At 40.8% G+C, this 27931-nt stretch overlaps 1 protein-coding gene across 4 annotated transcripts; it reads left to right on the top strand.

Annotated features, from left to right (window-relative positions):
• The first annotated feature begins 1990 nt into the window (after positions 1-1990).
• TM6SF1 (transmembrane 6 superfamily member 1) lies at positions 1991-27931 on the top strand. Of its 4 annotated transcripts, XM_067555734.1 has the most exons (10): positions 1991-2110; positions 4563-4666; positions 6161-6258; positions 7528-7631; positions 8750-8832; positions 10235-10356; positions 15340-15444; positions 18135-18227; positions 19175-19294; positions 27289-27931. In XM_067555734.1, the coding sequence occupies exons 1-10, from the start codon at positions 2019-2021 to the stop codon at positions 27478-27480; spliced, it is 1113 nt and encodes a 370-aa protein (XP_067411835.1). In that variant the 5' UTR covers positions 1991-2018; the 3' UTR covers positions 27481-27931. The 4 variants fall into 4 exon arrangements, with proteins under 4 accessions (XP_067411835.1, XP_067411838.1, XP_067411837.1 ...); XM_067555735.1 differs by lacking the exons at positions 1991-2110; positions 4563-4666 and adding an exon at positions 5824-5872 and having other exon boundaries at positions 27289-27929; XM_067555736.1 differs by lacking the exons at positions 1991-2110; positions 7528-7631; positions 8750-8832 and having other exon boundaries at positions 4637-4666; positions 27289-27926.

The raw sequence follows: 27931 nt of genomic DNA, 5'->3' as shown, positions 1-27931 counted from the left end.
TTTCAAGTGCCACTTTGTTGCCCAGTCACCAAGTTTTGTGAAATCCCTTTGTAACTCTCCACAGTCAGATTTGGATTTAACTATTTTTAGTAATTTTGTATCATCTGCAAACTTTGACACCTTACTGTTTACCTCTTTTTTCTAGATCATTTATGAATATGTTGAACAGTACTATTCTCAGTACAGATCTTTGGGGGGGACCCCACTATTTACCTTGCTCCATTGTGAAAATTGACAATTATGTCTACCCTTTTATTTTCTATCTTTTAACCAGTTGTTGACCCTCATATGCCATGGCTGCTTACTTTGCTTAAGAATTTTTGGTGAGAGACTTTAAGCAATAATATTTCCCCCTGCACATGTAATTTGCTATATATGTTATGGCCCACCCTTTACCTTGGTTTGAAGCCTTGAGAGCTTTTTGTGGCTGAAGCATCTCGTGCATGTAAAATTATGTTTTGGCGTATACAATACCTTATTTCTGGACAAACTAAATATATTTAGTTTAAAACAAGTTTTCCACATTCAAAGGGAGAGTATCAGGTTACAAAACATTTCTAAATATAAATTTCCATATCTATTTTGCCTAATAATATGGTTGAGTGCTATAGCATAAAGAATTTTAGAACTCTCATTTACTTTTCATCATTCTTGCCATTTGTTGAACATAGGAATTGCCAGACTGGATCAGACCAGTAACCAATCTAGTTAAATATCCTTTCAGCAACATGGCTGCTTCAGATGAAAGTGCAGAAAAAACTGCATGATAAAGTTATGACCTACCCACAGGAAAAGTTTCCTCCTGATGCCATTACTAGTGATTGCCTTATGTCCTTAAATATGAGGATTTATAGCTCTCTTCCAAAATTGTTGGATCTTGTAATCCTTGCTATTAGAACGCTGAGTATCCTCGTTATCTATATAACCTTCCCAGGATTCTTTCTTGAATCCTGCTAAGCTCTTGGCCTCAATGGCTTCTAGTGGCAATGAGTTCCACAGGCTAAATGTGCCATGGGCGGAATATTCCTTTTACCGCTTTGAAATGTGCTGCCTTTCCATTTCATTGCCTAGTCCCTTTGACTTTGTGTGCCTCTCTCAACTTGCTGGAAGAAAACAGGCTGGTCAGTTTCACTTCTGTTTCTAGTCCAGTCAGAGAGTTTGCATGTGGGTTTCATGTATTCGGTGCTGCAGTGAGAACACGGCAATCCATGGCAAAGCTCGGTTTTACTCAGCTTTAGTTTAAAAACGTGAAAAGGGCTCTATATCTATAAACACACGGGCATTGTTACAAAAAATGGGGAGAAAGGGGTGGGGTCTGACTCTATTCTAAGCGACTCTGCCTCTTTAACCACTGCAGCTGGAACAACTGGCTCGTCCAACTCACTGTCCGGTTGAAGTCTCCTCGCTTCAGTCCCTAGGGCTAAAAACGCCCCGCCTCAGCGCCCAGGTTGCAACAGCAGCCCCGCAACCAGCCTGGAAGGCGAGGAAAGACAAGTGACTTTCCAGGCGTCCCCGCCCTGAGCCCCCAGCGCCCGGCCTCCCGCGTGCCGCTGCCTGCAGCCGGGGGTGACGAGCGGCTCTTGGCTCGCTCGTGCCAGCCGGGTCACAATAGATTTCATGCGGCTGGCGCGCGGCTGGCTCGGGGCGGAGGGAGGGAGGGAGGCAGGGAGAGCCCCAGGCGGGCGGGCGGCCGGGGAATGAGCGGAGGCAGCCGCAGTTGTCAGTCCCGTCACTGCTGCTGGAAGAACAACGGGGGGCTCCGGTTTCGGCCGCGGCGTTAACCTTTGCGGCGCGCAGCCTGCCAGGGGCGGGGGGGCTGGCGGAGGGGCTTGGCCCGCGGGCGATGAGAGGCTGAGGCGGCGCGGCGCGGAGCTCTCGGGGCCAGAGCGGGGCGGGCGGCCGAGCCTCGGCGCTCGGGCGAAGGGGGTGAAACGGGGCCATTGTCTCGGACAATGCGAAGTGCCCCGTGAGGGGGTCGAGGGCGGGAGGGGAGCGGAGGGGACGCGGCCGCTGCTGGGATGAGCGCCTCGGCTGCCACCGGCGTCTTCGTCCTGTCCCTCACCGCCATCCCCGTCACTTACCTCTTCAACTTCTTCGCCGCCAGCAGCAGGTGAGACGGGAGGTGGGGGGGGGGGGACTCGGGGTGCGGGCTGGGCTGGGCGCCGAGCGCCTGGGGGGCTGGGGGGGAGGGGCGCGCCCGCGGGCTCCTTGCTGCGCGCCGCCTATTTTTAGAAGCTGGGCAGGGAGAGGACGAATCGCCGACCTGCGAGAGGTACAACAATAGCCAGCAGCCAGGGAGCGCGTGGGCCAGGCTATCGGGGAGATGGAGAGCCGGGGCCGGGCAGGTTGGAGGCTGAGAGATGGGGGCGGGAGAAGAGGGGAGGTTAAGCTGGGACCAGGACAAGTGATTTGGGCAGGAAGTGGGTGCAAAAGGCTGAGAGCTGGGGTCTGGGCTTGGGACTGGAGCCGGGGTCCAGGGTGTAGGGCTGGGGCGGTGGAGCAAGAGGTCGTGGTCTGTTGGGGCAAAATAACTAAGGTAAAGCATTTAGATTAAAGAAGCAGCATGAAAGGAGGTAGAGATCCTTTATCAAGTTCTCCCACGTCAGCTGCACCTCACTGAGCTGTGGCTGGGCAAAGGGGCTGAGGAGAGATGTTTGGTGGAATTCCCTTAAGAAAATGCAAATCCATAGCCAGCCCCGCTAATTTTCGTAATGGGTTCTCGTGTCCAGCTACAAAAGACCTTCAGGGTTTTCCCCCTCAAAACTCTGGAAGTCACCATACCATTCACAGCAAGTTCCAGAATCATCAGAGCTTCAGGTCGCCATCATGTCCCTATACAAGTCAGTTAAGGGTTTTGCTACTGACATCAGTGAGAGAAGAATCAGGTCCTAAGTCTTTCTGCAGCGGAGTGGCTGCAATTTCTCTGTACCTCACCGCCAAAGGAAGAATTTCCACAACTGTGCCCCCAAGAAGTCCCTGAAGACTTTCGCGGGCTCTACAAAGTTTTGTCATTTACAAAAACTTGAGATCAACTTTTGATTTAAAATGTAGAAAAGGGCTGGTCAGCTTCAGAAACCTTGAGAACCTCTCTCCTAAGACACCCCAGAAGTAAAGGAGTGTAGGGACATAGGAGAGTTATCATCAGACATGTCAGTATGCCCCACTGCCTAAAAGTTTTCTGAAAAGTCAGCAGCACACACAGTGAAATGTGTTGCTGGTTTGGGTTGAAAGGGCCCAGGTACTTCAGAGGTTTGCAATGTGCAGATTACTAACAAGTTAGTGCATGTTTGCTTCATTGTCAATATATATTTCTGGTAGATACACACCATTGTGCAGAAAGTATGCTTTTTATACAATTGAAGTTCTCAATGGTGCAATCTTTGCTCAATAAATAGATCTAATGCAAGATCCACTAAGGCTGAATAGCAGAATTAAGATTGAAGAATCAGGTCTGAAATGTAACACTTAATTTTTAATTTCTTGTTACAGTCTTCATATTAGTTATATATAACTGTCTAATTTATTTCTTGAGGAGGAAAATCAGACATGTAACCATTGCATCTTCTGAAACCATATCCTGATGTCATCAATATTCAAAATATATTTTTTGAAAAACCTTATGATTTACCTAATTCTCTCCATATTATTTTGTATATGAGCACAAATGGGATGGGATTGGTCTGCAGAATCTGTCCTAAAGTGAATTTAGCACAATTTCAAATCTAGAGGTGTAAGTAGATTTTAAATGAATTCTATTGAATTAGCTGATATTTTCCTCTTTTCTCTCTGCGCCTTGAGGATTTCTATCATTGTCTCACCAGCACTTTACACACCCTGTAACATGCATCCTCCAGGCCTTGTATTATGGTTTCCATCCTTATGGAAATGGGGGTCCTCCCTTTGGAACCCATCAACACTATTTGCAAAGCATTCACTGTCACACATAGCACTCATCTCCAGAGCCTGAGAACACTTCTATAGCATTTCCCAACCCTGGCAATCTAGGGCCTGGGAGATGGAGACCAGAAATTGAACCCAGATCTATTGTAGGGCACTGCAGAATGCTACCCCTAGTCCAACAAGCTAACCAATTTGGTTTTTTGTCATTTTAATTTGCAAACGTGTCCTTTCACTGATTTAGTGGTTAGACTTAATGTTTATAATGGTCCTTTCTGGCCTTAGAAATCTATGCATATATGACTTCCACAGCTTATTTGTCCATTTTTTGCTAATGGCAACATGCAAGCTGAATTTAGTCTGACAATCTAGCTTTCTGGACTAGTTGTTTATCAAACTATTTTAGTATTTTCTTTTAATAGATCATCACATGTAACAAGCAGACATGGAAGTTCTGCAAAACACTAAAATATGTAATAGTGTAGACACTGCATTGATTTTAAAAAGCAAAAATTTGTCATTAGTAATTGCATTTAAGATTAAGGGCATATACTTTTTATTTTGAAAAGTGATTATTTTGAGGGTAGCTTTTAAGAAAAACTGCAGAGCTGAAGGGGGCATATGGGTGTGTGTTTTTAATTCCCCATTTTAAAAAATAATTTCAGTTCCTGGGCAATTGTAGCGGTTGGATCCCTGATTCTGATTTTCGTTGCTCTAGTGGCTCGTACTCTGGTCAAAAGAAAACCTCCAAAAGACCCATTGTTTTATGGTATGTATTAGTATAACTAAAGCTAATTAAGAATGTATTCATTGGTTTAAAAGTTACAGCTCATGTGGATGTATTTGATGGCTGTTACCATTTGTGTCTATAGAAGGGTAACATGCCTTTAATCTGATAGAAACCTCTTAAAAACTTTAGTCCCAATGCTGTAGGGTGCTAAGAGGGCCTCAACTTCCATTGGAAGGTGAAGGAGCACAGCAGGGGTTGAAATGGGAGGGGGAAGTAGTGCTAATCTTCAGCCTCAGCCAACAAACCAAATCTACCACTTGAAAAGCCAGGATGAGAAGATACTCAGAGTGGGCTGTGGAAATGTTAAAAAGCCGCTTTGTTGGGCCCATCCAGTTTTATTCCCCCTTGGTGGAGCTCAGATGACACAGTGGACTTTATTGAACATGTCAGGCCTGACTCCTACTCAGTGGGGCCCATTATCCAGTTGGACTTCCTTGGGGTTTGTGCCCCTGCACTGGGGTTTGGATTCCCTATCAGGCTCTACAGGGTTGGCATCCCCTCGATGATACAGATTGTCATAAACTGATCGTCTCTCTTCATTCTTACACAATAAACATGCCAATGATAATATCAAATAACCATCACTGGGCTTCAGTGTTAACATCAAAGTGTGATGAATGGGGTTGTTCATACTTCTTAGAGCTACTATTTTAGGCTGTCTGCAGACTCAGGCAAGCATCTTGGCATCAATACACTTTTCATATTTGAAAGTTTTTGTCACAACCATAAGGCCTGTGGGATGTAATTTTTTTTTAAGTAGAAGCTTAAATATGGAGCACAATATGGCAATTTACCCTCTGTCAGTCATCTCATTACATACCTAGGCCTTTATCTTCCAAAGTACTGAGTGTGTTCTCAGTAGTGCTCATAACTCTCAATTCATACTGAAGTAAGTAGGAGTAAAAGACACTCCACTGAAATCACTCAGCACCTTGCAGAATAGGCCTCCTAGGTGCTCATGGCTCATGCTGGCAAAGCAGGTTTACCCCACTCCACTCCAGAAAAGGCAAGTCACATTTTCCTTCCCTTTTCTGCCAGCCCCTCCCCTTTTTTCTTCTGAGTATAATTAGAATGTTTCATTTCCCTAAAAGAAGATTAGTTGTTTGCAACTGAGGCTGTCTAGATTGCATGATAGTTTCTAAGGGTTACACAGTCCTCTTCACCTGATGCCAAACACCAACTGAGGTCAGTGGGAGCTGTGCATGTGGATGGGAGTGCATGTCATTGTGATGCTATCTTGATGAGTACACTTTGTGGCCAAAATATCGGTATCTTAAAACATGTATTGGTAGGTAGCAAGTTATATTGCCTTATAGATATCTGCCTGGATGTTTTCCTCACAACAAATAAATCTCCCCTCAATTAGATGTTAATTTCTTAGCAGTTTAATATTTCAGACTATACATTAATAGTCTGTAATTTGCAAGCCATTGTATCTACAGTAATTTTTTCTTTCCTTTTCATATTATACAGTTTATGCCGTATTTGCTTTTACCAGCGTAGTGAACCTTATAATAGGACTCGAACAAGATGGAATTATTGATGGATTCATGACCTACTACTTGAAAGAGGTAAACAATCATTTAACTTATGAATTTAAATAAAATCTTTACTATTGATGATTGGATAAAATCTTTATTATAAAAATGACCATGGCAGAAAAAAGCCATTAGAAAGTTAACAGGATATGAAGTTCAGTATTATAATTTATTTCATTGCCTTGGACATTGAAGAGTCAGATACTGTAATTTATTTGTTTTCGTATAGGTTATGAAGCATATTTACCACTGCAATTTGGCTTTTATTTTATATTATTTTAATAAAATAAATAAGAGTACTTATGTGTCCAAAAGCATCTTCTTGGGTTTGATCCTACTCTCATTAAAATCACTGACAAAAGTTTCACTGACTTCAAGCCCCAGCATTATTATTTCATTTAGTTGTACTAATACTGTTCATAGTGGACTCCTATGGCATTAGTGTAGTTAATGAATACATATCTATTGAACTAGTTAATGCATGCATTTTTACAGAACTCCATATTCATCAGTCATTAATGGAGAATTAAAGTGAAATATTACAAAACCTGTAAGCTTCACCTAGAAGAAAAATAATGAATCTTGTGTTTTTGCTTAATCCTTTTGATAAAGGGAACCAAAATGGAGTGAAAAACCTGATGGTGCCAGATATCAAGTCAGTAGAGTCTCTTCCCTGCTGAATCTCAGTGTCCACCAAAAATAGCACAATAAGGACCTGATCTAACATTCACTGCTGTAATTTAAAAGACTCTATAGAGTTCAGAGAAATTAGTTGGGCCCTATGAGCTTAAATATTGCCATCATCGTGTTCAACACTATTGTTGGATCTCTAGATTGCTAAATATATCTTTGCTGAATTAAATCAAACCGACTTTACATTTAATCACTGATATATTATATGTCATAACAAGATTTTTTAACCTCTTTTTTTTTTAGAAGCAGGAATTTCCCATAACGTTGCAGATCGATGATTGCTGTTTCAGTATCCTGTCCCCAAAAATGGCCAATGCCAAATACTGAAAAGCAAGGTGTAACCTCTTCCCCACCAGAATGCACCTATTTCTATAATACTATTCTCTAAAGGATGTGTCTATATGGAAGTTCTTTAATCCTAACCCCAGATAATGATATGGATGCCTTGAAATATGAGAGCTGACAGCCCCAAAAAAATATCCGGATCCCTGGACTCAATGAACACCAGTCACTTTACTCCAGTCTGTTTACCTAATATTCTTAATACACTTTTAAGGCTTTCTTGAATCTCCTTTGCCATTGTACTCTTTTGAAATCCATTTTCTTTAGGGCGAACCTCATCTGAATACCGCATATGGCCATGTGATCTGCTATTGGGATGGCTCTGTGCATTATCTGATGTATCTCTTAATGGTGGCAGCTATTGCGTGGGAGTAAGTCAGTCTGTTTGTTCACCGTTTGTTTAGCTTTGCATACCCCTGTATAAGCCACAAAGGAAATTAATTTCTTGTGGCTATGCAGTGTTTAGATTTTTGAGTTTTTTAAATATCATTTTGTGCTGTGTAAATTCCTTGGGCCAAATTAAGCTCTATTGAAATTCCATTACCCTTAGCAGAGTTAGATCACAACTGAATTTGGCCCCTTGTCTGAGATGCACAAAGCAGAGCAAATACATCCACCTGTGTTTTCTGGCCACTGTATTATCGTTCAAAATTGACACAGTTTATTAGTTTGGTTAATGAGAGTTTTGGTGATAATGTTGGTGGTTTTATTAATTATTATTATTATTGCTGAACTTGATGTAGGCAGCAGAACAAAAACTCTACCATTACTTTTATCTAGAAGATTTACTGGACAGGACAAAGCACAGTGCATTTGTACAATTTATACTAGCTAACAGGGAAGAGGAAGTCGTAAAGAGAATGCATGTTCAACAACTGTGGTATCATTATTGCAAGTGAGCAGAACAACATCTTGGTCAAAACTACATGGTCCTCTTTCTTTCATCTCTACCAGGATGTACTCTGTAATTATAGAGGTAGTAATAATTTCTGGAGTATAAGAGTCTTTTGTTGCTTATTCTTGTGGAAAGAGTTAAAGAAAATAATGATTTAAATGCACATTTCAGGGGAAAATATTTCAAAATATACTGTGTTTTGAAACATCAACTTTCTGGTCACACAAGTGTTAAGGCAATTTATTTTCAAAGCCTTGTAAAACATGTGCCCACTCAGCCCTTGTGTGAGTAATCCTCCCACAAAACAGATTATTATAATACAGTCCCATATTGCTCTTATAATTATCTTGTTTATACAGAAAAATGCAGAATTTGCCACCTCCCAACCCAATAAGTTTGTTTCCATCACTCTGTGTCCACCATTCATCACCACATTAGGCCCAAATCTTCAAAGTGTGCTAGGTGCCTAAATACCTTTGAGGATCTCAGCCTTCTTTTAAAATGCAATCAGCAGAAATCAGTATAATCTCTGAGGACAGTTATTGATAGTAGAGTTGTAGGGATGGTGCATTAAATCAATTATTTCTGTTTCAGAGAAAGTTACAGAACCATTGGTCTATACTGGTTAGGATCCATTGTCATGAGCATTATTGTCTTTATGCCTGGAACTATTGTGGGTAAGGAGATAATTCATGTAACCAACTGTCCCATGTGAAGCATGAGAATTATTTTGTTTTCTACCTCCTATATTAAGGGTAATAAAAATAAAGCTACCTAATCTCATAACCAAAATATTTCTCCTTGCTTTAATAAAACCTTGGAGGGACTTCAGGAATATAAACATATCAGTTAACCAGATACCAAGGATTTTTTTTTTTACTTCTGGCAGTGTGTGGATTTATCATTCTGTGCTGCCAAGAAAAAGTTTATCATCTTATTTTGCCATAGGCAATAAGACCCTGATCCAAAGCACACAGAAGTCAATGGAAAGATTCTCACTGACTTAACGTGCTTTAATTTGGGACATGGAAAATAATGATATCTGTTTGTTATTAATGTTTAAAAGTTGTTCATCTACAGATTAGCATAAAAGGCACTTGTTGCTTTACAGTAAAGATGTCAGGGGGTGGGTGAAAGGCATCTAAAGCACTTTTATAGGTGTATTCTGGAATGTATTCACTTCTCAAAAGAAACTTTGCTTTCCTAGAGCTTTGGATAGATGAATTCACAGCTGCTGGGGCTTGAGAAGTTGTTATTGAATTATGTTTGTCATACAATTATTGATTTGAAATGCTTTAAGCTTTTCTTACAAAAATAAATGATTTCCTTCTTGCAAAAAGCCTAAAACTGAGATTTTCAAAGATGATTGGGATGAGAGAGAGGTTCTATTGCCATAAATGTTAATGTGTTTACAACCACTAAATTGGCTGTGAAAATCTCAGCCCAGGTATTTATAAATGGGATGGGGCATTCATGGTTCAGCCTGATCAGTCCAATCCCTCTCTCTCTCTCACACGCTTACTATGCCGCAGAAGCTCTTCACCTCTTTTCTCTGCCACTGATTTTGTTATACAGACCAGATCCTCAGCTGGTGTAAGAGGCACAGCCTCCACTAATTTATAGCAGCTGAAGATCTGACCCAGAATTTTGTTTTAAATCCTGTTACCAAGCTTTGTCACTGCCCTGAATTAGAAATCAAGATTTAATAAGCACAGCATAACATCAGACTTAAAAGTTTTTCTTTTTTGAGAGATGTCTTTATCTAGAGCAGATTTTTATTAACAGTTTTCTGAAGTCTCTCATCCCTGTGGGTGAAAAGAAAAGAGCCAGTGGCTGAGGCAGCTGACTGTCACAAACAGAAAATCTCATCTTTGAAACAACACACTATACTGTATCTAATCGCTACTTGCTTGTGTGGCTCTTCCATTTGCCAGCAAAGGCTTTTCCACCAGACTTGTATGCTGGTTGCAAGCATTTAAAAAGCTTTTAGCATCCAGCTTTATTGTAGCTGTTTGGTGTGGATGCTTCATGGGATATGTATAAAAATTCTTCACATTTTATGATTATTTCTTTTAATAGGTAAATATGGAGCAAGAATGCATCCTGCTTCTTTCTTAAATATACCATATATTTGTCTTCCTATATGGGCTGGATTCAGAATCTATAATCATCCTTCAATGACTTACAATACTCCCATCAAGGTAATGGTAATGTATTAAATGTAAACTACTGTACTAATAGCATTAAAAAGATTAAAATATTGCTCATTATTCCTGCAGAGTTGTATAGGTCCCGCAGAGATAGGGGAGTGCACTGTAATATTTATTTTTATGTTTGTAATGGAGATTGATGGAGGATCACGCAGGCTCTGCAAAAACATCCCTGCTGCATTCTTCATACAATATTTTGTTAGTTTCGCTGTGGAGTGCAGAGGGAAGCAAGGTGATCTGGTGGTTACAGTGAAGGACTAGAAGTGAGGAAGTGTGTGTTCTGTTCCTCACTCCCATTTAGTCAGGGCAGGTCTACATTTAGACACTGTAGCGCTTCAGTGAAGATGCTACTATGTCGACAGGAGAGCTTTTCCTGTCAGTATAGCTAATCCATCTCTGCAAGAGGCAGTAGCTATGTCAACAGGAGAAGGCCTCCAGCTGATATAGTGCTGTCTACACCAGGTTTTAGGTCAGTATTACTGTGTCGCTCGGGTGTGGATTATTCACACCCCTGATCAACATAGTTATACCAATGTAAGTTTGTAGTATGGACCTGGCCTCCGTGTACAAACGTTAGTCCCCATGCCTCAATTTCCCCATCTATAAAACAGGGTTAGTGATACATTCCCAGCTGTGTAAAGCTTCTTAAGATACTTAGGTGAAAGTGCTGTATAACTACAGGTAGTAGTATTATGTAGATTACTGTGAGATTTCATGTAATTGAACAATTGCTTGCTTTTTAAAACAGTTGCATTGCTTTCTATTGGATTTTATACCTGAGATATATTATCATGCTAGGTAGTAAGGAATTGATTTTGTTTTACCCACCTTATACCTATCCAAAGCTCATTTTTACAATCATGTTCACCTGCAGGGATAGTGTCTACTCACATGCTAGCTAGACCTTTGCCCTAGGATATTGTAGTTGGGCAAAAATAGGATTAGTTGAGCAGTCACAATATGCAACATTTGTTTATGCACAATTTCACCCATTGAGAAAAAAGGATATCTGAAGAGTAGAGCAAAGAATGACATGATATTTATCTATTTGTGCCTAGAGGCAGCCAGGCTTACTGCCAAAGCACATTCCAAACCCATTTTGAGTGTCAACATATAATGTATTAATAGTATTTGTCTTACAAAAGCACCCAGAGGCCCCAGACAGGTCCATTTTGTGGTAAGCATCATACATAGGGATAATAGGAGACAGATCCTACTCCTACCCCAGAACATTCAGAAATCTAACAAGCACTTTGTGATCTTGCAGGATACAATAGCAGCAGCAGATGTACTGAAAGATTTTCAAGAAGTTTGTGAAAGACACATCAATAATGGCTCTATTGCAGTAAAGAATTTCGGGGGGCCGTGAGGAGGGTACAACTCCTAAATCTGAGTCCCAAGAGACACTTCGGAATAGCTTTTGCCTTATAAATTAAGATTTATTTCCATGGAAGCCAGATAAGAGAAAGGTCAGTGAGTCTTCCAAACTGAAACTCTAGAGAGGATTTGAGTACTATGTAAACAGAACCATCAGAAATCTAATGGAAGGCATAAAAATGGGAAAGAGTCATGCTATCTGGGCGAGAGCGATGTTTGGTGATGTTGATGGTTGCTTCTTATGCAACAATATGCATTAGGGAGGTGAATATAGTGTTTGCATAGAGGTGGATAAGATTTTGATTTGCCCTCCTAGCCCCAAGATCAGTACAGAAATTGTTGCCTATAGCTAAAACATGGCAGCTCATTTGCAGAAGTGTGGCCAAGCTTCTTATGTTTATGAGATTGCTAATTAGTACTACTTTGTTAACCAGATTTAATGTGTCACACTGATGCATGTTTCAATCAAGCTTAACTTCTAAAAAATTTTGTTTAAAAAAGGCAAATGCATGGAAATCAGGTGTTCCGAACTTTTTTTAATTTCAGTTTTTATTGAACAGCTCTTTTGTATGTAAAAATTGAGCCTTTTAGTTTCTATTTGCTGAAGGTCATAGTAAAGTTCTCAATGTAATTCTAAATATAGAATCTTTTCATCAATGCTTTAGCTGTGAAGATGTAGTTCTGTTTTCCCACAGGAAAGGCAATTTCACCGTGAAAAAATCTAATTTATGATATTTAGAAGACAAGAATAATTGAGAACCTAGCGCGCACACTTACGTTTAGTAACTGTATACTTTAAACTTCTGTGAAAATGAAACAAAATCCATTGTAATATTTTAGGCAGTCTTAAATGAAATCTAGTTTTCAGAAAATAGTTATGTGTTATTAATACTGATCTGTTTAATTAATAGTTAATCATACTAAATCCTACAAAGATTTGGCCCCTTTTCAGCAGATCTTTTAAATATTTACAATCAGCTTCAAAATCCAATTTTAATTTTTGAACTAGCATTGTTTAGAGACAATAAGAAGGGATTTAGGAAACATATGGCATGATAGTTCTTAAAAGTGTACAAATATATACAAAGTACTTACATTAAAACATTATTGGAATCAATTTATATAATGTTGCATAAGCCGTTTATTGTTATAGACTTACCATAAACCAGTTAAATACATACACTTGGATAACAGACAAGCTTCAGTTGTTTTCAAAGCAGAGGTAGAGGCATGGGGGAGTTATGGCCACAGTTTAGAATCAAACTAAACTGTAATACAGCATTTACAGGGCTTGGTGGATAGGTCTATAAATATACTAGTAACTCAGAGAACAGTTTCAAGTAATTTAAGTTCAGGACAAGTTAATGAGATAGAGGGCAAAGCATAAATTCAGATTTGCGCATGAAGTCTGGTGGAACTGGCTTTATTGCATTCAGCCCACTGACGCTAGTAGATTGTTCTGAGATCTTAGACCCTGATCCTGGAAGGTGCCCCACACAAGGCACTCAGCATGCATAAGGAAATGGGAGAAAATTCTAATTGTGACTGCAGACTTCCTTCCGACATACAAAACAGCAGCATCAGCAAGACTTGTGAGGCGTTGGTTTGTTGTTTTCAGCAGAAGGGAAGCCAGCAGTGATCAACTTTGGCCTGACAGGAGCTGTTGTTGCATTTAATTCATGTCAGGGTACATTGGTATGACTTTGCTGTATTAAAAAGAGAGATAAGGGCACAATAACTCAGTAGACAAGGTACTTCAGTCCAGCACTAAGCCTTTGCACAACATGTTGCCTTTCAAATTATTGGCCTATCTTTCTAGAGATTTACTTTTGCATTGCCTTTATGTAAATATATAGATACAGAAAAGAAAAGGTATGAGTTCTCTGTATCCCTATTGCAACCTAACAGACAAGTTCTATTAGGTACGTTTGTCCTCATCACCTGGGCTAGTCATTCTAAATGCTCTGTCCATAAAAGAGTGCTGTGGTTTTGTGTCACTCATAAACATGTATGTCAAGTTACTGTCTCCTTTGAAAAAAAAGGTGTAATATATACAGTTAAAGTTTAGCCTTCACGCACAGGTAAGATGGAAACAATCCATTGATCTTACAGTTATTCTTTTATAGTTCCATCTGAAAAGTATTTGTAACACTACTCCCTTATAAAGCCCTTGATTTTCCTGTTAATACCATTGGGTTAAATACTTCCTTTGCCTGTGATGTTGTAAACATTCCTACAGCAGCAGGCATTGATACCTTAAATATTATAGATTAACACAGGTCTAAATCATACTTGTCTTACTCACATAAACCTACCTATTTATCTAGCTTGAGAAAGCAAGGAGATACAGCAGAACTGAAAATGTAACCCCGGTTTTAGCAATTTTATGAAGTAAATGGTCCTACATATAGAAAGTGTTTTTGTTTTGTTAAACTATGAGCCAAATTCTGTAGTCCTTGTTTAGAAGTTTTGCCTGCAAAATATTGTCTTCTGTTTATGTCATTGTCCAACATATTTTGAGACAGCAATGCAATAATATAACAATAAGGAAATCCGTTTTGTAGGAAGTCTTTTTGTTGTGTGCATATCAATGTATGGATTGTCATTCAAAAGAGAAGTGGAAATGAGTGCCACATAAAATGCAGTACTTTTAAATGAGGAAGATGGCTTGTCCTCTCAACTGCAGATAGATTGCATCTGGGGTGTGTATGTTGGGCAAGAATTAATAATGCTGAAAAAAATGCATCCTGGAATGAAGGTTTGAGTGAAAACTCCACAGTCAGAGAGCTCTCGATTTCCCCAAACCATCGTCTATCTGAGGCACTTAAACAGCTTCCATTACATCAGCATGACTCACAGCCTAACATATTTACTCTCACAACATTGCTCTGAGGGAGGGATCATCTCAGTTTTACACATATGGAATAGAAGCTTACAGCAACTAAACAACTTGTCCAACATCTCACAGAGATGAGAGAACAGGGACTTGAAGCTGGGGTCTCCAGAATCTCATGTTAGCACCTTAGCCACTGAGCCATCCTTCTTCTCCTTGTCAGCTATTTGATGTCTGATATGTATTTATGATTACATAATGCATTTTCTTATGGGCTCAAGTAAGTAGATATGCACTGTGATTTTTAGAAATAAAATTGGCATACATAAAATATTTAGTGGAGCAAGTACAGTGGTTGTGAGAAAACCATTTTATTATCTTTATGTAAATTACTGTGTAAAAAGTGTCAGACTGATGAAAGGTGGGCCATTCAACATGAAGATTGACACTGATCCTCAGGCGGGCAATTAGAGACTCTTCTTACAGTGTGGGTTAGCTTTAACTTTGAATGGTATGGGCCAGATTCTGCTCTTTTTGTTACATTGTTGTAACATGGCTCTATGTTACATCATTACATACAGAAATATGGTACATCAAAATCAAAGGAGTGGCTGCATTTACAGTGGAGTAGCAGAGAGCAGATGTTATCCTTTTGACTCTTATCAGGGTGTTTCACTACCTTAACTTTCTTAAAGACAGATTTTAAATTAAATACATTTAATGTAGAATTTGTGATCTGCTCTTAACCCTATATAATATTGTAGGTGGTTCAGGAAGTCCAGAAGAAAGGACTACTGAGAAGACCACTAGATCTAACGTTGGCTATATACCTCATCCTAGCAACTGGGTTTTGCATATTTAGGGGCATGGTAAGTGTAAAGGGCAATAATGATATGGTGTCTTTAAGTTTTTATTCACAAAGCTTTTACATTTGTTTGCGTTTCAAAAAGAAGAATTTTTGTGTGAGAGAAAATATATGTACTATATGAAAACCAAGGGCCCAGTCAGCTCCCAAGTAAGGAAATGGAAACATTCTGACTGGGAGCATGACTAGTCCCTCAGAATACGAAGGAGAAATGAAGTGTCCATGGCATTATTAGATAGTTAAGGTGGGTGAGGTAATATCTTTAACTGGACCAACTTCTGTTGGTGAGAGAGACAAGCTTTCGAGCTTACACAGAGCTCTTCTGTAAGACCCTCTCTCTCACCAACAGAAATTGGTCCAACTGAAGATATTACCTCACCCACATTGTCTCTAATATCCCTTAACCGACACAGCTACAACATTGCATGTGACATTATTGTAATTACTGTCACTTTGCCTCCCTATTTGCAGTGTGTGAAGTCAGTTTTCTGAAAGGGACTAGCTATATGACCCCCAAAAAGCAACAGTGTAATGATATCCCAAGTGTGGCTCCCAATGACTTAAACATCATGCCATTCATTGTTTTTTGGTGTAGTGTTAAATATTTTCATGAGCAATAGCATGGATGCATGCAAGCTAAAGTAGATCTGCTTTCATGCCTTTCTAAAACATAGACACGTAACTAAACTCACATAGAAAAACATGTTGCTTGCATTACGAATGAGAGAGTAGAATCTTTTTATCTGAGAAGAACTATGTTGGGTTTATCCCAAGTCTCCTGGAATTGTAAATGTCTCATTTTTGCCTATCAAGTTTAGATTGTTTTGAATTAACTTTATCTATGGGTTTATAACACATTATTAGATAGCTTTGAAATTTCAGAGAGAATCACACAGAATTTAAAGTATCCACTTCTTGGAGAAGTGGTAAACCTAGTCTTAGTGTCAGTTCTGAAGTATTTGCTGCCCTAGGCAAAATGGAAATTGCACATCACTCAGTAAACAATCACTAAACATTTTGGTGCCCTAGAGAACTGCCTAGTCTGCATATTTGGTAGAGCTGACCCTGGCTAAACCTTAATTCATATATCAGGTGATCAGAAATAGCAGCAATTTATTCTACTTAGTGCATGTCACTCTTTTGCAGTTCTGCTGGCTCTCATTACTGCTTTATTTTTGCTCTCTGGTCATATTTCTGAGAAAATTTGCCTTCACAAATCTTTTAATTTTTGTTTACTTCTGTTTTGTTGCTAGCATCTTCATTTGTTGTAGCTCAGGGTACTCCTTAGTACCATTGGTGCTGGCTAATTGAAGAATAAAAACACAGACAAAGCAATGTGGAAAGAGAAAACATATTTTTCACAATGTAATCTCTTGCCCAAGCACCCACCTACAGGCTGCAATGCCACTTCCTCATTATTTCTGAGCTTCTTTTCTTATTCCATTTCACTACCCAGTTCCTTTCCCATCATAACTGTTCCAGTGACATCATTTTCTCAGTCCTGGATAGAATTAACAGCTTTCTATAAGGCTCCAGTAATCGTGGCTCTATGGATTGGCCAATATACTGTGGTTTCTTAGTACAGACATACACTTATTTCTCAGATACCAAGTATATCCCTCTCCAAAATGTACTATTGGCACGTACAGTGGGAATCGTTGTATTTTTCCCAAATCCAGACTTACAAATGCCAGTGAAGCTGGCTGCTGCAATATACTCAGCTGGGTCTTGTCAGTAATTTGGATACCAGCAATGCTTTGTGAGAAAGCTGTTAAGCTGGTGTTGAAACTGAGGAATCGCTTTAGAAAAGTATTGTGTACTTTGTAGTCCTTGCTATCATGAATTCAGTTATTGGTCATAGTAATTGGGTCACTATGGAGAGTTTATTGGCAAGTTTGTTCTTTACAGTTAGATAACATCCAACAATTTTTTTTATAGTAGCTGGTTTTGGAGTTAGCATCACTCTCCACTGTTACCTTATTGCAACGCAAATCTTGTTTAAATCCATATATAAGCTCATCTTACTTTAAAAATATATGCTTACCTGATTTTTCTACTAATGGGTGAATTTTCATTGGAAACACCATTAGGCATTATGAATTGGGTCAAAGCCTAGTTGTCAGTACAAATAAAAGCATGTTATATGTTTATCGTGATGTGGCCCATGCATCCCTGGTATACTAGCTTAACTACTGTCTGATGAAAAACTGAGGCGGCTAATGGCCTAGTAGCTCGCACACTGAACGAGGACTCAGGAGACCTAAATTCTATTTCAGCTTCTGCGGCTGACCTGCTGGGTGCCCTTGGGCAAATTATTTCCCCTTTCTGTGCTTCGGTTTTTTGATCTGTAAAATGAAGATAATGATGCTCACCTTCCTTTATAAAATGCTTCGCGATTTACTGATGAAAAGTGCTATATAAGAGTTAAATATTGTAGTCTTGCTCTATTAACCATTCAGGGGAGCTGGGGGAAGCAGGCAAAAGGAAGACTACATTTCAACAGTGACGCCAGCCCATTTCTAGGGTGGTGACCAAAAAGACCACCTTGGTAAAGGACTAGTCCCTTTTGGCCTGTAAGCAAGCCTCCTGCATGGCAACGACGAGCACAGTTGCAGAGCCCACAACAGCAAGGGTCAGATTAATCTGTGTTAGAGTGACTTCTTTGATCACATGCAATTTTTAACATCTCTGTAGATTGCTTTGGATTGTCCTGCTGAACTCTGCCGGTTATATATTCAACTTCACGAGCCCTATATCAAGGATCCTGCTGCTTATCCTAAACTTCAGGTAAAGAACTAACTATGACGCATGGGATGTTATAAAATGAGGAGAGAACAGGCACAAATATGAAGCCATAGGTTTCACTGGGCTTACCAGTGAGGGTGCTAATTGTGATGTGGCTTCTGTCCATTGGGAGTGAGACTGAGACCATCATACATTTCACACAGGTCTCTGAACAGCCATTACAAGGTAACATTTGTTCATCATTGAGCTGGAATCAAACTGAGGACCTAGTAGTGATGGGTTACATAGCCTATCACCTGACCAGTCAGCCTCCGTTTCATATATTCCCCAGGCCACATCCTTAGCCCCACTTTAGTCCCCTTTGTGCTGCTCTAGAGGTGCAAAAGTGGATTTACAGTTGCCTTTAAGGCACCAAATGAGGATTCCCCTAGTGTAATAGCATCCTCAACCGGTGAAAGGGTGGTGTGGATAGGAAATCTAGCCCTATATTTCTCCATATTCATCTTTACCATTTCTCTTCTCTATCACCACTGAAACTTTCCTTTTTCCTGTAAAGCCACACAGCATCCTTTGCAAAGCCTGTTTACTTGAGCTTCACATGAGGCTGGAGGATTTGACCTGAGGGTCTTAAAACCCCCAATATTTCTGTTTTACACTGAGGTGCATAGTATCATGTACAGAAAGGTAACCATATAAGTAAACATAAAATGAAGGATTTGCCTTTTCTATGAGAAATCCATTCTGGCAACAAATTGAACAAAGGAACTTCACTCTGGAAAGTGGGGGCTTCTGGAGTATTATGATTTCACTAAAGCGGAATCTATTTGGAGTGTTCTGTTTATCTACACGGATATTTTTAATCATCTGCAAACATCCCCTAGAAAGTGCAATCTTGGAATATTCCAATTTCTCAGTCAGCAATTGGCTGAGTCCTACATGGACCTCTCTCTGAAAACACAAAACAGCTAACGTTTCTATTTAAAATGCAGATGCTGACATACATGTTCTACTGTGTGCCTTATTATATGATCGCACTGTATGGCCTACTGGTGCCTGGTTGTTCTTGGATGCCTGACTTAACCCTTATACATGCTGGAGGAATAGCCCAGGTATTGTGATTATTTCTTTGTAAAGATGTTCACTGGTGAATTTCTAGTTGATAATGGTGTAACTAGAGAAATATAGTAAGTAAGGGGACCCAATTCACCCCAATCCACCTCCTTATGCTGGTTTTATGCCCTAGTAAATCAGTTGACTTCAACAATTATGCCAGCATAAAACTAGTATCAGGAAATGGAGAATTGAGCTCATTACATGTGTCTCAGGTACTACATTATTGCCTTGGAAGACAATTTTTTCTTTAGCTGCATGTTTTTATTTGGCTTGTTATTTTATTTAAGCCTTATTAAATGCTGTGCATTTCCCAAAAGAAACCAAGTATTTGGGGTTGGATGGGGTGGGGGTGTTAAGCCATAGTAACTATCCTCTTTAAAAAAAACCAGTTAAATACTCCCATTGAGCCACTCAATGTTTTGGTCAAGTGGATGGTTTAAAAAGAGTCTCATTGGTGAGATTAGCTGTTAGTCACATGGTGGAAAACACAAGTTATTTTCTTAGCACTACAGCTATTTTTACAGCACAAAGGAGCTCCCCGTCTCATTTCTAACATATATTCATGTTCATCTCCAAAATTTTATGTTCTTCTCAAGGTCCACACGTGCACAATTCATTCCATCCTGATTTTGTTAAATAAATGGTTATGATTAAGACTAAAATTTTGTCACGGTTATTTTTAGTGAAGTCCCAGGCAGGCCACAGGCAATACACAAAAATTCATGGAAGCCCATGACCTGTCTGGGACTTTTACTAAAAATAATGGGGAGGGGGAGGGGGAGGGAGAGGGCATTACTGAAGTCTGAGTGAAAGATGAGAGCCGTAGCCCCACTGCAGGAGGGGGCGGGTCCAGCAATTGCCACCAGCCTGGTTCCCCCAGTGCTGGGGTTCCAAGCTCCCTCTTTGTGGCTCATGGCTCTGGGGTTCACCCCTGTCCATGGCTGGAGGCTGCAGGGTCTGCCAGCTGAGGCTGGAGGCTGTGGAGCGGGGCCACTCACCATGGCTGAAGGCTCTGGAGCCCATCCCCGTCCATGGTGGATCTGGCCTGTGGAGTCCCCCCCCCGGCAGCTGGGATCTGTGGGAGCCAGCCACCTGTAGGGGTTCTGGGATTCCCCCCGCTGCCCAGGGCTGCTGATGGCTGCAGGGGGCCCCCCACCATGGCTAAGGGCGACGGGGCACCCACAGCAGCTGGAGGTTTCCCCCATCGTGGCCTGGAAACTGTGGGGGCCTGCCGTCCATGGCAGCTCAGGGCTCCAGGGGTCTTCAACACCCACAGCGGCTGGGGACTCCTGGGTCCTTCTGCTGCTCACTGTGGCTCAGGGCTCCAGGATCCCTGGTGCCCACCCCAGTGGACAGCAGCAGGCTCCCAGTCGCCAGCAGCGTCTGGGAGCTGCAGGGTCCCTGTCGCCACTGGGTCTCTGCCGTCCACGGTGGCTGAGGGGTATGGGGTTCCCCTGCTGCCCTTGGCAGCTTGGAGCTGGGGGTCCCCACCGCTTGCACCAGTGGACAGCAGTGGGGTACCCGCTGCAGTGGCAGCTCGGAGCCACAGGTTCCTTACTGCTGCTGGGTCCCTGCTACTGTGACTTCTGCAACCTCCATGACAGACTGGCAGCCTTAGTTATGATTAAATGGTGACCTATACAGTGATGTACAGTAACAATTAATGGACGCTGGTGATATTTATCAGAGTAAGACACAAACAGTAAGCGTAAATGATTTGTCAAAAAGAAAACATAAAGATTCCACACAGGAAAATTGACCTGGCCTAGAGAGCACATATGGACATATTTATCATTTGAGACAGGACACTTATAGGAAGTCCAGTATGACACATCTAATTGATTTGCTCTGTATGTGGCAAAATGAAGGACCCTAAACATTGAAAGGATGTAGAAAATTTGGGTCTGAAGCTGTAACAACTTGAGGATACTGTGAGAACACAAGGATACAGAGATAAATGTCATTCTGTTGGGCTATTTGAGATTCTTGAAAGGACTGGTGCATCTGGGCCATTGATAAATAGCTGTGATTACATGTGTAGATTATATATGTGTATTATTATACGTGCAGATTACAACACAACTTAACTATCCAACACGGTAATAAGAATTGTCTTTAGCACAGAGTAGTAAGAATTTGTCTCAACTATAAGCAGTTAGTATATAGTACAAGATGACCATTTTTTCCCCAGCATTGAGATAGCATCTTGCATCACCAACTCATATATCAGAGTGAAATTTGGCAAGATTTGTAAATGGAAAGAACCAGAGAGTAAAAGAAGTCAGAATAGATGTTATGTGCTTGTACTGGCACAGTGACTGTAGTAGGCCCAAACATAACATCAAAAACTACAAGCAAGCTAACATAGGCAAGCCAGTGTCAACACATCCAGCAAAAGCATATCAGCAACCCACATCTTCTGACAGATAACTCAGGTTGCATTCATTCGTGGAGAAGAAACAACTTCTTCAAAACATATTTAGCATGAGGAAAACTAAATTAAAAGTCAAAACACGTGCTTTACTATCATAGCTCCATATACTTCACCAACGTGTGCAGACATCAAGACTGAAAACATTTCTTGCCATGTTTCCCACAGCAAATATTCATAACTTCTGTATGTATCTGTGTTATTAAGACGTGCAATTTTCCTTGCTGAAATCCAAAGAACACTGTTTGATTTCACTTGTTGTCTGGCTGAGGAACACTGCTGATCTATAAATGGGGGAAGGAAAGAGAAAGTATCCTGCAACCAAAACTCAGGCTTACAGATTTCCCTTTTAGTCTTTTAAGCAAATCTGGGATCCAAGCAAAAATTCTGCTGATTGATAGCAGTAGCTAAACCATTTGTCAAAAGTAATACACATTGCAGCATAGCTCTCAAACTCTTTCTATTCAAAAATGAGAACATGTACAAGTTTGCTCAGCATTTGAACAGTAATTTGCAGTTGCCAATATGCAAGGCATTTCCTCTAAATCATTTATTGCAGTGGTTCTCAACAAGGGTACATATGCCCACGGGGGTACGCGGACGTCTTCCAAGGGGTACATCAACTCATCTAGATATTTGCCTAGTTTTACAACAGGCTACATAAAAAGCACTAGCGAAGTCAGTACAAACTAAAATTAAGATAGGCAAAATGAGAAAGTAAGCAATTTTTCAGTAATAGTGTGCTGTGATGCTTTTGTATTTTTATGTCAGTTTTTGTAAGAAAGTAGTTTTTAAGTGAGGTGAAACTTGGGGTACACAAGACAAATCAGACTCCTGAAAGGGGTACTGAAGTCTGGAAAGGTTGAGACCCACTGGTTTAGTGACTGCAGAGGGAACTCAACCCACTGTCCAACTAAAAGCAATTACACTGATTTGGTCTAGTGCCCAGAACTGTTAACTACTCAGGAAGAAAATGAGGGAGACAGGTTGTGTCTTAAAGGAAGTTGGGGGGCGGGGGGGAGAGGGAGGGAGGAGCAGACAGGGGTGTAATTTTCAGATTTTTGGGGTCCTTTTAATGCAAGTGACAATTTGAAGATTTGTATTTGCTAAACTTAAAACACCTGCAATTACTCATTAAAACTCATGGTGTGTGTTCTGTTATGGACAAAGAGCAATGGCCGTTGGCCCTCCTCCCCCAAAGTAGAAAACTAAAGATGACAAGAAAAAACATTCTATCCCACAGCAATTCCCTGGTGAGAACTCACACACTGCTACTAAGTGGGAGGTTTTTTTTACTTCTGTTCTTTTGCAATTTATGTGTTTTTGCAAATGTAAATCTCAGAAAAGTGTCTCCTGCATTTAAAAAAAAGTAAGACAAAAAAAATCTGAAAGGGCCTAGCCATTAGCATAGGGAAAGGATGCTATTAAAAGCTATGTAATGACCCTCAGTCTGAATTACACTGCAGCTTCAGTTCACTGAGACTCCAAAGGTGGGTTATAACACTCTGGGGTCATTGATCCTGTGGCACTCCTTAAACTTCACAAGAGCAGCACTTTAGGAGCCCTGATTTTTCAAAAACTTTAGTTATCCTAAAGACTTTACTAAAACCAACATTTATCTAGGTGAGAAACTGTGTAGGACTTACATGTTGCATGATGAAAGGTTCAGCTTCCATGCTGCAGCAAAACAGTCCCCCCGCCATCCCATAAAGACATAGTCCAAGTAATTCTCCCTCCCCATTTCTGAGCTGCAGGAAGTTTCTCTACAGGTTGCTAAGCAGGCCCAGCTGAGGAATCTAGAGGCCACGCCACACAGCCTCTTTCCTCCCTCAGTCTACCTATCTCACTGAGACATAGAAAAACCTGACCCACACAACTCCTGCTGCCTCAGTGACTAGTCTATAGAGGGTCTCCTACCTAGATGAGAAGAGAGGGTGCTCAGAAAGGTTCTCTTGGTTGCCACTTATCCCAGTCTTTCTCTGCTGACTTTGCTTGGCCTCATAGTTGGAGCTTAAAGAGCCTAATGCAACCCCCTTGGAAATCAGTGACTAAGTATCAGTGATTTCAGTTGGCTTTGGATGGAGGAAGACCTGCCCCTTCCCCTTGCCCAGCCCAGCCCTCTTTCCCTTTGTCTGAGAGTGCTTTCTTGGTTGTAGGACAATACAAACACTGAGCCACCCTCCAAGCAAAGTTCATAATAAGTGTGCAACCAAAATGTGGTTGAAAAAACATTTTCTGTAGGTGAGATGCTTTGTTTGTGAATGACAACTGCAAATTGCAAGTGAGTTGTCAGCCAGGACAGTGCCATCCCCAGCATTTCGCAGCTTAGAAGTTGCTGTGAGCTGCAATGACCAGCAGATTAGTCAAGGCTGAATATTTCACAGATATGGCCCTCTTGGTAATTTACTATCAGCATTTCAATGGTCCAGCATGAGCTTCAGCTTCTACAGTCAATCCCTTGCATTCCCCATTCTAACGGTTCAGTATCAAAGGGTACCTAGGAATGGCTTATTCCCTGATGGCATCTGATTACAGAAATTCTATATAGCAAAGCACATCTTGCTCTCCGTTATAGGAGTGCCAGCCGATTGGCAAGACATGCACATTGGCTGGATGGCCCTGCTACTGCATTGCATGCAGCAGAGGGAGAGCTACATTTTCATCATATTTATTGGAAATGCATCCTACACTCATAAATAGGACATGTTATTACCCTCTATGAGGACATTACATGTTCATGAGGGAAAATCCTTTGTGCACTTGAGTGTACCCCCTAAAAATGTGACATAGCACAGGGCACTCAAGTTTACGCAGTTGCTTTCTGCTCTCTCCCCTTCTCACTTGTCCAAAATTCTCCCCTCTCTAAAAGATTTTCCTCACCCAGTCACTTCGTCTCTCCCCCACCCTCACCCCTCTGTAGAACCTTCACCTTGTGTGCCATAGATTTGCCAGCTTTATACAAAAATCCTTAGCTATAAATGGAAATCTGGCCCATGAGCCCTAGAGTTTCTTGCCAGTTTGGTGCTAACAAGAATAACAATGCAGTATTTTACCCTCAGTTTCTAGTTAAGAGAGCATGGGTGAATTCCTGACCCCAAATCTCCCTTCCTGCTAACTGGGCTTCTGCAAATCAAATACAGTAATCTAGACTGACACATTCCTTGCCATTTGATCTGGCTCCCATTGAAATTAGTGGGATTCTGTTCATTGCCTGTAATGAAAGCTAGATTGGGCTCTTGGTGACTGACAAGCAGATAGAGCGATTTCATTTAAAAAAAAAAAAAGAGAATTCCATTATCTGAATGGAAAGCAGAAATAGAAAAGGCCCAGAGCAGAGCAATGCAAATGATTAGAGGTTTGAGGTGGCTTCCAGACAAAAAGAGAGAATGAAGGCTCGAAGGAAGATGAATAAGTGATACAGTGGAGGCACACAGAGTAACAAATAATGAGAGCAGGTCTGTTGGGTGTACCTGTTTGTCCTCTCTGATAAGACAAAAAAAATAAAACGACAGAGAAGTTATAATGAAATTGAATGACAACAAACCTAAGACTGATACAAATAATTAATTTACGATGCATAATTAGCCAGTGAAAGTCAGTCCATGGGGATAGAAATGAGGCCAAAGATAGGATCCAAATTCTATTTTTGCGAATAATAAAAATAGCCAGTTTCATTAGCTCAGATAAAAATATAGAAGGGTTATAAACCCTCATGTGTCCAGCACTCACTGCCTGAGATGAAGAGGAATATTCTTCCAGGGATGTGAGTGCATAGCTATTTGTTATAGGGACTGTAGCCTGTAAAGCATTGGATACTGGCACTGTCAGACAGCATACTGGATTAGTGGGCCCATTGGGCCAACCCAGCCAGGCAATTTGTATAATACCTTTTCCACTTCCAGTATGCTTCTCTGGACCCCTAGATACCTCAGGGAGACCATAAGTGCCTAGACAGACAGGCCCACATTAGACAGCAAAGAGCCTTCTGCTCCTTACCTCTGCTGCTGGTGATTTCAGCATAAGATGCTTTGGGTTGCATACCAGGAGGTCCTTGTCTCTGGCCTTTGCTGGCTCTCTGAGCTGCCTGCCCCATGGTAGTTCCCAGGGGGGTGGGTCCCAGCAGCAATGGGCGGTTGAGCAAGGTTACCAGCCGTGGTGAGCTGCAACAGCTGGGAGCTAGCAGTGTGGAAGAGACAAACTGAGTTGCTATCCTGTTACAAAAATGCTGTTTATGGAGTGCCCCTGAGCTCCTTGCTAGGTGATAGATATTTAGGGAAATACCAAGAGCCACTCTGCTGAAGGGGGTTTGCATTTGATTTCTTTGCTTATTCTGCTTCCTGACTAGAGCTTTCTAGAGCAGCTCTCTCCTGGCAGCTGGGGTGGTTACAAATACTGAAACCACTGGTTCCTTTTCCGTTTTAATGTACGTTTTCTAGGTAACCTCTGCAGAAAAGAGTGTATTAGAACAAGTGCATAAGCTGTATTCACCCTTCTGCTTTGCTAGCCAAGGGCAAAATTCTGCTCTTTGTGACCCTTGGATAACTCAGCAGAGAGCAGGGGGTGGCCCATACTCTAATACTGTATTATTAAGTTCCCGATGTGCTTTTCCCCTATTCTCCCCTCAAAATCAAGCAGGTGTTTATCTTCCCCAGTTCCTCCTGCTGCCAAATCATAAATATGGGCAGATGATTGTTAATGTAAGTGAACTGTTGCTTGATATAGCAGTATAGCTGATAACAGATGGAGACAAACAATAGCAACTAGCCTGAATACTTCTCTATTGCTTCTATCTATAAATGTCTGTTTATGCTAAAAATACGCTTCAGCTCAATGAGCTCTCCTTGGAGATAACCTTAGCTGTACATTTCACCTATACTCCAGACAACTCCCAGCTCAGTACCCCTCCAGGACCCGATCTTGCAGAATTCTTACTTAAGTCAGTGGGAGTTTTACCTAAGTCAAGTCTGCAGGAGTGGGCCAAAACCTATTTTAGTGAGACATAATTAGCTCCTTAGTTTTCCTATTTTCTAACATTTTTATACAAACTAAAGGTCAGATCCTGCACACATTGGTGTCAATAGCAATATTCCCATTGACTCCCAGAGGTGTAAGGCAAAATCTATAGGTTTGATACTGCATTGGGATCTATTAGTGCAGATCTCTGTGTCCATGAGGACTTCACTGGGTAGTTACATGGGTCCACGTCAGTGGCCCCTGATGTATGAACAGTGCCTAAGACATATGGAGTCTAGCAGAGAATACTGAATTTGTTCACAAAATACAGCTGCTACCATCACACAGGAGGTACCATTTATTTATATTATATCAAGACAAGAATGACTTCAGATCAGAGTATTTTTATACTGTAATCCTAAAGAATGATTGAGAACTAGGATTCAGGAATAAAATGGGTTGTTCGAAAAATGTTACTGGTAATGTATGCATGTGACTATAGTAATGCAGATTATGCTGTCCATTCCAAAATGTACGTCATGCTTACCCATTCTTTTATATATATATATATATATATATATATATATATATATATACCCACCACAGGCTCAGTTTTCCCATATTGGTGCTTCTCTTCATGCTCGAACGCCTTACATCTACAGAGTCCCCGAAGAGGCAAAATTCTATTTTCTAGTATTGAACATAGTGTATGGAATCCTTCCACAACTGCTGGCTTATAGGTGTGTCAACAAACCAGAGTTTTTTATGAAAGCAAAACAAGAAGAAAAAGCTCAATAGAAAGATTGCTTCCACTTCTTTTTGGCTATGTATACAATAGGTTTTGGATGTAACTGGACTCTCTTACAGAATCACATGACATGGTGTTTGTAAAAAATGTGTAAGATGGCACAGTCTGCTTTGTGTACCCTTACTGGAAAGAGAGAAAATAAAGACAACTGCCTCCAATTAACACTTCTCAACATTTTGCTTTTACACTGTCATGGAGATAGTAATTTCTAAAGCTATTCTTCCGTAAGCAAGCTGTTTTGACATTTTTATTAAAACCACATGGTGTCAAGTAATAATTATTTCAGTGTTCTGCCTGCACAGACGGAATCATTTCAGTGTTACCAACTCATATAAAACTACTGTGGATTGTTTTGTTTAATATTTGGAAGCGTGAACAACTCACGGAACATGGTTACACATGTTTTATTGATCAAAAAGTATTCCTTGCAGATCAGCCCTG

This window comes from Emydura macquarii, unplaced genomic scaffold, assembly GCF_026122565.2.
Source record: "Emydura macquarii macquarii isolate MOO-44397 ecotype Brisbane River unplaced genomic scaffold, CSIRO-AGI_Emac_v2 contig_1644, whole genome shotgun sequence".
Taxonomy (NCBI): domain Eukaryota; kingdom Metazoa; phylum Chordata; order Testudines; family Chelidae; genus Emydura; species Emydura macquarii.
This window is presented reverse-complemented; position numbering and strand designations above follow the sequence as displayed.